At 38.7% G+C, this 11,702-nt stretch overlaps 1 protein-coding gene across 1 annotated transcript in view; it reads left to right on the top strand.

The window, feature by feature from the left end:
- Positions 1–257: 257 nt before the first annotated feature.
- MYO3A (myosin IIIA) overlaps positions 258–11,702 on the top strand; it is a 109,207-nt gene continuing 97,762 nt past the window's right edge. The window contains exons 1-2 of the mRNA XM_088533941.1: positions 258–269; positions 8,979–9,161. Coding sequence (XP_088390067.1) covers positions 8,994–9,161 — 168 coding nt within the window. The 5' untranslated portion in view covers positions 258–269; positions 8,979–8,993. The remainder of the gene's footprint in view (positions 270–8,978; positions 9,162–11,702) is intronic.

The following is an 11,702-nucleotide window of genomic DNA, read 5'->3' as shown; positions in this document are numbered from 1 at the left end:
GTTAGAGATTCTGAGAAAAAGGCAAGGAGTGAGGTTGCACCATGCTGATTCTGTGGCCTTGTGAAGTTTTATTGGGTTAAAATGAGAAAATTAAGTGATGCTTTAGCTTTGAAAGTGAAGTTTGCTGCTAACACATTGATCTAGCGTGTAGTCATTGAAAAATTATTCTCATCACTTGCAGTGCCTCTCTTATGGGAGCCACCAAATGAGTTGGACATGATTCAGTTCATGGATTGTTAATGTCACTTCATGACTTCTGGTGGCACAAGGTACAAGAACAATTTGATAATGACATAATTCCCCCTTCAGTTATTAATCTTGTTTTTGTGGTTGCAATGTCCCCGCATAAATGTTTTCTGTTAGATGACAGTTGTCATAAAAGTTTTTAGCTCTCATTGTTTTCAAAATAACAGTGCTTTAACATGATTACAAGAATTAACTATAGCATTTTCATACCTTCTTATTAAAGCTAAAGGTTGACTCTTAAAACATTGGACCTATTGATTTCATTTTTGACCTCTGAAGAATTGCCATCCTATAGCAACACCTGTGCACAAGATAAATTAGTAAATTCAATGCTTGCAGCTCTCAGCAGTTCTCTAGCCTGTTGCTTCAAAAGCCTCCTTGAAGAGTTTCATGAGAACTGTACACTTCAGCATGCAGTAGGATCATTACTGTTGGTGGGGGGGAAAAAATGGAGGAAAAACAAAGTGGACCAGAACACTCATAGAGATGTCTTTGAGCAGCACCCTCTGAGAACTTTTTGGAGAGTAAAGAACTGGAGCCTCCTGTGAGTGCTATTGGGCGATTCAGGTACAAGTCAAAATGTCAAGATCAACTGAATAACAATCAGCAGATGAAATGTCAGTGTGGACACCTTAGATGCATTTATCAATGGGAGATCAGGTACCAGTACGGCACAGCACAGCTTCTATGTTGCATGTAGTAGAAGTTCGACAAAGGTCAAGGAGTCTAGAGGCATCAGGTTACCCAGAGCTGTTTTGCTTTGCTGGGAAAGTTGTGGCTGGATAACAGTGAGTGGAGATGATCCAGAAGGATGTTTGAGAAACAGAAGAAACAGTTGCTTTGCCCTTCAAAGAGTGAATGCTAAAAGTTGCCCTCAGAAATAGAGTAGCCTTAAGATTAACACAGATATTCTGAGTTGTGCCCACAATAGACATTGTTAAATTTATCAGTTGTCCTTTCCAAATACTGCAGAGTAGCCATTTACTTTACTAGCCATTTACTGTATTTTGTTAATTAGGGTTCAGTTTTTGCATTTAAAGTTTGCTTGGCAGTGTCATTGCAGGGTGGCATAGCTTTTGTCTGTGTCATCAGGCAAAACACAAGACTGTCTTTTTTATTTTATTTTTTTTAAATTATTTATTATTTGCTGGACTGTGGCATGGAGCTGGTATTACTCATTTTTGGTAGTTTTCAAATGATAACTCTTTGTTTCCAACAATTAATCAGAATAGGATTCATTTCACCAGACTTCAACACACTGTAGATATCTACATCTGAAGCTAGACAATTAAGTACCTGTTGTAGCCAGAAGAGACTTAGTCAGTCAGACGGTATAATCAGTGGAGTGAGTCTTCTTACATTAAGGTAGATGCCAAACAGGTCAGGTGAATCAAACTGTTTTTTTTTTTTTTTTTTCTACCTATCTTAGATACCAACAGATGTGCTGTACATCAGTTAGATGAACAGCTTGTGCTTCTCTTATTCTTGTAAGCAGTACTTATACTGCTATATAGTACACTATAGTGAAAGCAAATGAACTAAATGTTAGAGGGCTGTTGATTTGCATTCCTTATCTGCCACAGCTGGGGCTGATGCCTACACAGTAACATTCAACTTCCTCAGCTGTAAGAACAGAGTTAAAAAGCCTCTCATCACATATTTGTCAAATCTCAGTATATCACAATTTTAGATGCAGGACTCTCAAAGATGTGACATTACACTTACTTTTAGCTAGTGATTATTTGGAAATCACTACATGCACATGGTTCAGTAAAAATGTGGTCAAAATTTCTGGTTATAGTTCTGTCCTCTGGTCTACCATATTTTGTGGACAACAGCAGTGATATCTCAAAAAGTAAACCCAATCTCTTATTCCCTAAACAGATTCCAAGGTAGCAGTTTGCCTTAAATTTTCATTATAGAAATGAATTTAGGGCTGAGGGCTTGTTTTCAGCTGCTTATAGGCCAAATATAATTTATTGGGCTTTTACTTGGCCAAAACCCCCAAATGAGGCTACCATTTAAGTATAGTAGTAGTCAAAGCTTTCTTGCTCCTACTGTAATGTCTATAAATAACTGGATTTTTGTTTTTGTTGGTGTTTGTTTGTTTGTTTTTCTGTAGGAAGTTTCTTGCAGCTGACAAAGACTTAATTTTTCAGTTGTGGATAAACATTGGGGGATATAAAGAGTGAAAGGTACTAAGCAAATTAATGTGCAGTGCACAATAAACACATGGGTAGTGTGCAACTTAAGAAACATGACATTTTGCAGGTTTATGTTTTAGGCTAAATTTATATTAGGATTTATTGTTTATTGTATCAACTTTTAATAAATGAAGTTCAAAAAGCAGATAGTGCTTCATACACTTGTTTTTAACTGTGGAATTAGATAATGTGTTCACATTGAGCTTCTATTTAACTATTGTTCCCATCCAGATGCTGCTTGTATGATTATCAAAATCTGAAATCAGTTATTCCAGTGAACTGAATGAGGATGGCATCGGGATTTCGGGAAGAAAACTTACTCTGAGTATTGGGTGAACTGTGCTGTGTAAATGTACAACTATATTTACTAGCTTAGGATCTAAGGTACAATGGATGCTAATGCTTGAACAATCAAATTTGTGTGCTTATCCACAAAGTAAGTTCTAGGTGTTAGTTTGAGTAACACCATATTGTAGCCACATGTGCTTTTGGCATGTCTGAGAATTCTATGAAGCAGCCACTAACTTTCTAATTGAGTACTTCTCAGCATAGTTATAAACTCAGAAGATAGGAGGAAATAAGACGTTGGGGCTTTTATTGTCCTGTTGGTGCTCAGTTCCCCACCAAAGGGCTTATAAATAAAAATAGAGAATCACAAAATGTTTGAGGTTGGAAGGGACTTCTGGAGATCATCTAGTCCAACCTCCTGTACAAGCAGAGTCACCTGAGCATGTTGCACAGAATCATATCCAGGTAGATTTTGAGCATCTTCAGGGAAGGAGAGCCTCTCCAAGCAACCTATACCAGTGCTTTGTTATCCTCACAGTCAAGAAATTTTCCTCAAATTCAAGTGGGACTTCATGTGTTTCAGTTTGTACCTGTTGCCTCTTATCCTTTGCTTCTTGCCCTATTGGTGGACACCACTGATCCTCTTGATGCCCTCCCTGTAGATACTTTTAAACATTAATAAGATTTTCCCACCACAAAGTCCTGTTATCTCCAAGCTGAACAGTCTGAGCTCCCTCAACCTTTCCTCATATGACAGATGCTGAAGTCCCCTAATCACCTTTGTAGCTCTGCACTGGACTCTCTCCAATAGCACTCCAGATGTGGCCTCACCAGTGCTGAGGGGCAGGATCACCTCCCTTGACCTGCTGGCCACGCTCATCCTAATGCACCCCAGGATGCATTTGGTCTTCTTGGTCACAAGGGCACATTACTGACAACAGGTGAAGGAAACATGAGGTATGGTAGGAAAAAAAAATGTTTGAGAAAAAAGCCTCACCAATCTCTGCATGAACAGTGCCTGGTTTTTTGGAGGGCATGCGGTTGGCAGGAGATTTGAATTTCAGAATCTGAAGCAGCGCCATGGGGAGTGAAAATATCAATGATATTGGACCAAACAGGCAAAGCAAGCTAATGTTGTCAGCTCCTGACATCTATTTCCCCTGACAAACATGAAGCTGTTTGAGAAATCACAGGGTCACCCTTTGTGCAAGACTTGTCTGGTTGAACACAAGTAATCTTTTTATTGAAAAGAGGAAATAATGTAGGCAAATATGAGCTACGAAGATCTGAGTAGCTGGATTTTAAACTGAATCAATGAATCTGATTGTTAAGATCAGTAAAAACAAGAGTTAATGATCAGGAGATGCTGCTGAGAACCTACAGGCTGCATATTTATGCATGTACACTACTAATCATCTTGGCTCCCTATATGGAGTAGGATGAACTACATGGACAAGTGCTCTTGTTCCTAGCTCCTTACAGAGGAAATTCATACGCTTATGTTTACATGTGGTGGAGGTCCATTCAGAAACTGCCTAGGGGATGGTAGAAGGTAGCTGTGAACTTTCACTGTATAAAACAATAAGAAACTTAGAGTGCTGAAATATGGTGTTGTTTGTTTGTTTGTTTGTTTTTTAACTATTACAAATATCAAAATTACATACAGTGTTCTATGTGAGATTTAGGGTCTATTGTGCTTGCAAGCCTGCTTGTAGATGCAGGAACTATTCCTGCTTAACATTGTTAATGCTTTGTGGTCTTGACAATTTTGCAGGGGTCTGACTTTATGGTTTCTTTTTATGATAGCCATACTTCAGTGAGTTGCCATTGCATCCATGTAATGGCCCACAAGTATTTTTCATTTTCCTTCCCTTCCTTTGTGCTTTCCTTTTAAGCAAGATGTTGAAACTGATGGGGAATACAGTAATTTACTCTTTGATATGGCTTAGGTCATCTCTGAGCATCTCTACTAAGTGGGCTGAGATCTGCTGCATGCAGTGTATATGTTTGGTATGAGTGTGCCATTAAAAGTCACCTAGTGCTGGCTCATCTGAAAAAACCCTCTTTCCCAGTTCCATGTTATAGCCAAATTGCCAAGGCCAGATGCGCCTCTTTCTCACACACATGCACACATACACAGAGTGGGCTTCTTTTCTAACGACTGCCTTGTTTGTTTGTTTGTTTCTAAAAACCATGAATTTAGTTATTTTCCTGAACACACTGAGAGGGTTTTTAGAAGGTTTTTATAGAGGTTCAAGGGTACATTCATATCTCAAAAGTTTGGGTCAAGTAATAAGCTGTGTTTCTAAGGTAAATTTTAATAGAGAACGGTATGATGAATTACCCAGCTATTGTGGCACCCAGACATATTTCAGAGACAGTCCTATTTATTTTGAAATATGAGATTAAATCATTATCAGCTATCTCAACTACACTCAGATGTAATAAACCATTATTCATCACTCGGAACAGAAGACTTGAAATCATTCTGTTTAATATATTTTTTGATAATAGAGTGAAAACTGAACAATTTATATGCTAGGGCTTGTTCTTAAATATGGTGGAAATGAGGAAATAAAATATTCAATATAACTTGTTCAAGTCATGATTTCAAAGCAGTACATCTAAAGATAAAGGATTAGTTTAAATATTTCTTTCTGTAATAGTATTCTTAAATTATTGAACTAAGTATGACAGTTAATAAAAGTTTTTATTTTTAAGTATATGTGTGTTTTTAGGCGAATAAAAGTACAATTGGTATAACTCGATTAAAAACTAGATCTTGTTTCCTCAGTCTTTTAACAGTTCTCCTTGTACTAGTCTCCAGAGACAAATAAGTAGTTGATAGGGAGAGCCAGGTGACTCCAGCTGCATTCTGTTAACACATGGCAAATCTAATAAAACCCAGAAAGTTGTTGGAACCTGCTATTTCTTAGGCGCGTGTTTCGCTTCAGAAGGTACTGCCTGTTACAAGGTTTTGGGTGAAAGGATGGGTCTTTGGTCCTGTCTGACTCTGCCCCAGGATAAATACGTGAAGCTGATCTTTAAATTCCTACATCTTAGGACTCCTTTAATTTAAAACTGAGTTGCTAAGTTGTCTTTTCTTTCAACTTTCACATACCTCCTAGAATAAGCTGTCTGGGTCAGGGGCTCTTACTGTACACCCCTATAGGACATAAGAGAGCCTAAGTCTTGATGGACTTCATAGAATCATAGAATCATAGAATCATAGAATGCTTAGGGTTGGAAGGGACCTCTAGAGATCATCTAGTCCAACCCCCCTGCATACGCAGGGACACCTAAAGCACGTGGCACAGGACTGCATCCAAGCGGGTTTTGAAGATCTCCAGAGAAGGAGACTCCACAACCTCTCTGGGCAGCCTGTTCCAGTGCTCTGTCACCCTCACTGTTAAGAAATTTTTCCTTAAGTTCCTATGGAATTTTTGATGTTTCAGTTTCCGGCCATTTCCTCTAGTCCTATCAGTGGCCACCACTGAAAAGATACCATGACCGTCCTCTGCACTCCCTCCCTTGAGGTATTTATATACACTGATTAGATCCCCTCTCAGCCTTCTCTTCTCCAGGCTGAACAGGCCCAGCTCCCTCAGCCTCTCCTCATAGGGCAGATGTTCCAGGCCCCTGATCATCCTTGTAGCCCTGCGCTGGACTCTCTCCAGCAGCTCCACATCCCTCTTGTACTGTGGAGCCCAGAACTGGACACAGTACTCCAGATGTGGCCTCACCAGGGCTGAGTAGAGGGGCAGGATCACCTCCCTCGACCTGCTGGAGACGCTCTTCTTAATGCAGCCCAGGATCCCATTGGCCTTTTTGGCCACGAGGGCACACTGCTGCCTCATGGTCAACTTGTCGTCCACCATGACACCCAGGTCTTTCTCCGCAGAGCTGCTCTCCACAAGCTCAGTCCCCAGCCTGTACTGGTGTCTGGGGTTATTCCTCCCCAGGTGCAGGACCTTGCACTTGGCCTTGTTGAACTGCATGAGGTTTTTCACCGCCCAGTTGTCCAGTCTGTCCAGGTCCCTCTGGATGGCAGCACAGCCCTCTGGGGTATCGGCTACTCCTCCCAGTTTGGTATCATCAGCAAACTTGCTGAGGGAGCACTCTGTGCCTTCATCCAGGTCATTGATGAATAAATTGAACAGGACTGGACCAAGGACTGACCCCTGGGGGACCCCAAATACACTTATGTGTATTTTGTAGACAGGAATCTGTATGTAAACAGATACCAGTATGAGTGGGACATCTCCATTCTCTAGAAGGTCCTTGTTGATGACTCCTTACTCCCTCTTACCTCCCCCCAAAATCTTCAATTATGGCCTAAGTGTTCAGGAAAATGCTACACAAATAGATAACCTCAGTCTTAAAAAAATAGTGCTCAGAAAGAGAAATTCTGTCACTGAAATTCTGTCATTACTCAAAGCAAGGGTTTGGGTTTATGAATCACATTCCATTATCACCTCAAAAGAATGTGTTTTTTTTTTTTTTTTTTTTTTTTAATCTTGTATAGTCTCAGTTAAAAGCTATACACAATGTATGTTAAAACAGTTTATCTTCATATTTGAGGACCATTTTATGGGTAAAAGAGGAGGGAAAAATGTTTCATGAATCAGTAGTGTTAGTATTATTTTTGTTGATTCTCTGGAAAAAAGATGGTGTTGACTGGGAATGGTAATGCCTCTTACTTAGTGCTCATCGATACTGTATGAGGTGGAAAGGTCTTCCGAAAGAGGGTGCAACCTGACCGAGTTATATTTGTAGGAATCCTGGAGGAGGGTCGGGCAGAAGGATAGAGAAAATTTTGAATGTGGGATAGAAATTTAGAGATTTGCATACAAAAGCTTCATGTCTCCAAGTCTTGATCCTTTATATAAATAAGCTTATCTCTCCTTTGACCTTAGCCCGGATTTGTGCTAAGGGAGATTTCACAGGTAAAATTAGGTCATTTTATTCCCACGGCCCTTGGAATCAAGATGCTTGAGCACCATCGCAGTACTCCCGGTACAACAGACTTCATAGTTCCCTGGTGTTAGGAGGGTATTTCTCCACTTTGCTGCATGAGCTAATATAGAGATTGATAATACAGTTGCATATTTGTTTTATAAAAGAAAAATAAATAAATAAATAATATCTTCTGACTGATTAGTGAGCTAAGCAACCAAGAGCAGAACAGCAGGAATAATCATGAAATTAAAGTCCCCCAAAGAGCTTATATAATCCAGTGGAAAATTAGTCCAGAATGTGCAACTGAAGTGGCAGTGTGCAGTTCTGATAACTTAAAGGGGTAATTCAAAGATAATGTTTGTGTAGGCGTCCATTTCAGCCATGTCTGCTTGATACATGTACTGCTGAATAAAGAAAACATGGCCAGCATGAGGGAGTCACTGATGAAACGAAAGGCTCTGAGTTCACTATTAAGAAAGCAACATGGTATCATGGTGTAATTTATGTCACTGGCTCTATACTGTGTAAGTTGAGTGTTTGAATGCCTGGTAAAGGTAGGGTTTTCTTGGGGAGGGCTGTTCTTTGCTTTTTGTTTACTTTTTTAACACTGTATATATGCTGAATGCCAGTGTGAATGATAATATTAGTAAAGTTTAGCCATCATTGACCTGGACAAAGGTCTAATCCTTCCTTTATGGTATGTAAAATACATGCTAATGAATATACATCAGTCAGTGTATTTTCCATGACTGTGAATGCCTTCTCTCTAGAAAACTGTAGTACTATGAACAGATCTGTTCAGACTTATCTGTATAAAATATACATAAAAATGTATACATATTAAGAGTTAGATTATAAAACTGGTTGTTATTAAAGTTCGAATGAACCTAACGCTGCTCCTTGGGAGAATTTGTCACCCTTGCTTCCTGATTCTTGGTACTAGAGCCAAATTCTTTTGGATTTTATGTAACAGTAATCTGTGAGCAAAGAGTAATGCTTTAGCTTTATTGAGGTCTATGGGAAAGTTTCCACTGACTTTCCTCAGGCCTGAGGTTTGTCAAAGGGTCGTTTGAATCTCCCTTTATTTGATACTGAGCTGACTGCACATACCTGTATTAAATGCTGTCTTTCCTGTTCTGTGTGCTTTCAGTACATGTTTCCTATATGCAAAAACATTTCTAGCATTTGAGATTGGAATATATATTTCTTTTCATATTTGTAGTGAGTCACTTGTTATTAATCATTTATTCAATGAATACTAAAACTCACACTTTTTCTTAGGAACCAGCTATTGAGATGCTTCCGTTAACTGGGAAAACAATAATATTTGATAGTTTTCCTGACCCATCAGACACATGGGAAATAATTGAAACTATTGGCAAAGGAACATATGGAAAAGTTTTCAAGGTATTAAATAAGAAAAATGGCAGCAAAGCAGCCGTCAAAATCTTGGATCCTGTTCACGTAAGCTACTTAAATTACTTGTATTTCTGTTTTCTGTTCAACTGTAAATTATTATGTATTTTTTTTTCTTTAAGCTTGATATGTTGTTTACACTGGAATTGTTAGGGGAATAAATTGCTTCAACCTGTTAACTAAAATATATTGCCATCAAAGCATTATTCACTTGATAAGTGGTCTTGGTAGTGGCCATACTATGATAAAAGTCAGAAACAGAACTAAATTTGGTAAATTTCTCTTTGACTTCTCCCTTGTTTATCTTTTATTTTCAGGAGAGGGGAAAAAAAAAAAAAAGCTGAATATTTTCCATGGCAGTACCAGGAGTTCTGCTGTTGCTCCTTTTCCTTCTTTTACACATAAAAATACGTAACTTTCCTACTGGTTAGTAGGTATCATGTAACTGAAAGCAAATGTTTTGAGTGCGTGCTTCTAGTCAGTGACAGATTGAGTGACACTTCAAAAATAGAATAGAACTTTGTTTTTGTTATTATTGGTTCTGCATTTTCAGAATGTGCCAAAGTACTTAAATATCACAGAATGTTCCATCCTTTTCAAGTGGAAAATACAAAGGCAATGACTCCTACAAACAAAGTACCAGGTAAACAGGAGTTGGAGTTACTATGTTGTAGAGTGTGTTTTGTTCACAATAACTTGCACTTGTTGGATGGCAGATAAATGTTCAGAGTTGAGAAGAATGTGGCACGTTAATCTGGTTTGTAAAGGCAGACCCCATTGACCTTGGTAGTGTTCTATGTCGCTTCTTGGGTTTTTTCTTGAGAACCTGCAAACCTGCAAAAGCAGACAAGTCACTGTTGCTGTTTTGCCAGTGGAAAGGCTCCTGTAGTTGAGTCCTGCGTTCTCTCCTAGTGAGTTCCTCGGGAGGAAGAGGGGCACGTCCTGCCTTGAGAAGCGCTGCGGCCTGCGCTCTGCAGCCGCACGGCCTCACACAAGGCCTGTGCTGATGCCTGTATCGAACCACAGTCCCGTGGCCATTAAGTCCATGAAACGTGTTCCCTCTCTTGCATTATCTGTGTGTTTTCTGTTGATGTGCTGTTCCCTTCCGTATGCTTTCAGAGCAACAAAAAGGGCTCATCTCATTTCAGCATCACGTACCTCATCAAAAGCAAACATGTTTCACAGCCAAGCGATAAGGATCTCAGTGAATTCAAATGCACGGTGAACAATTTTGACTCTATTGCTTTATGTAAACAAGGTTATTTGTTTTGAATAAGCAGGACTGACGTGCACTTGGTGTTCATCTAAATGCCTGTGTGGCAGGAAATGCTTCTGCTGCGGTCTATTTTTACAGGAACTCAGGAATGATTCTCTGCCAGCAATTAGTTGTAGAGGGGATCATTGAAGGAATCAGGAAAACTTTCAATGTTATACATTCTTTGAAAGTTGTAATAAAAAAGGAAAAGGTTGAAGATGAGAGGAAAGAAGAGGAAATAAAGATGCAGCTAGGAGGAAAAATATAAAAGAGTAGAATGTGAAGAAGCCAGAAGAAACAAGAGCAAAGGGCAAAGATGCAACTTTGGAAACTTAAGGAGGGAAAAGTTAGAACTGTTAAAACCAGATTCCTTATTTTAATGAAGAAGTTAGATTATGAGTGCCATCTCTTTGTTGTTTCTTTGGAAAACCATTCTCTCTATGTATTTTTTTCTTCTTAAGATCACTTGAAAATATTTTTGTCTCATTTTAAGTGCCAGAAACCCTATTAGTTACCTGACTTTCCATAAAATGGGAATCTTCAATTGAAAATATTGAAAAAATGTTTTTCCAGAATATTCCTGATATTTTTCAAAGACGGCAGACACCTGTTTTTTGAAAAGTTCATCTTATTTGAAAACTAGATTTCTTTTTTTTTTTTTTTTTTCCCCCTCTAATGAAATTTCTGTTGGAAAAGTTTTGGTCTGTTATACAAAAGATGACTTGTTCAGTAACCAAGGAGATGAACTGAGCATACTGATATATAGTTGAAAGTAAGTAATACAGTCAACATTAAATTCAGAGACCTTAATTTTTAACTGAATATATACACCTTTCTATTTTAAACTGTCCTTTTCCTCCCTCCTATTTGTGGGATGTCTTGAAATAGCTACTGAAGGTTAGAATATTAGAAACAGGTGAAAGGAATTTACTAGGCTGCCTGTCTTTGTTGAAACTGAAAGTATTATTGGTGGCTGCAGAGGGAGCCATTGTAATGAAGAAAAAGAAAGTGCTTTGGAGACTTTCTTTCAAGTTTTGCATTTTCTTTCTTTGAAAATAGGTTCTGGATTATCTGACTTCAGGTAGACTTAAAAAGGCGGTAGGAGTGCTTTTTTTTTTATTACCAACTATAACTGATACTGGCAAATTGAATGAAGAAATTACATTAGTGCAGGTGGTATATGATGATTTGAAACCTTTCAGATTCTCTGAATATCAGCTTAGATTTTTGAAGCTGACCAAGTAAATGTTGAGAGTAGATGAAGATGTGACTGAGCATGTTCTTAGTCTTGTCCTCAGGGCTCCTTGGAAATACTGTTGTACCTTAGGACTCCA

This window comes from Tinamus guttatus, unplaced genomic scaffold (assembly GCF_059628265.1).
Source record: "Tinamus guttatus ecotype Peru unplaced genomic scaffold, ASM5962826v1 Tinamus_guttatus_pri_ptg000530l, whole genome shotgun sequence".
NCBI lineage: Eukaryota > Metazoa > Chordata > Aves > Tinamiformes > Tinamidae > Tinamus > Tinamus guttatus.
Note: the sequence above shows the minus strand (reverse complement) of the source record. Positions and strands in the feature narration are given on the sequence as shown.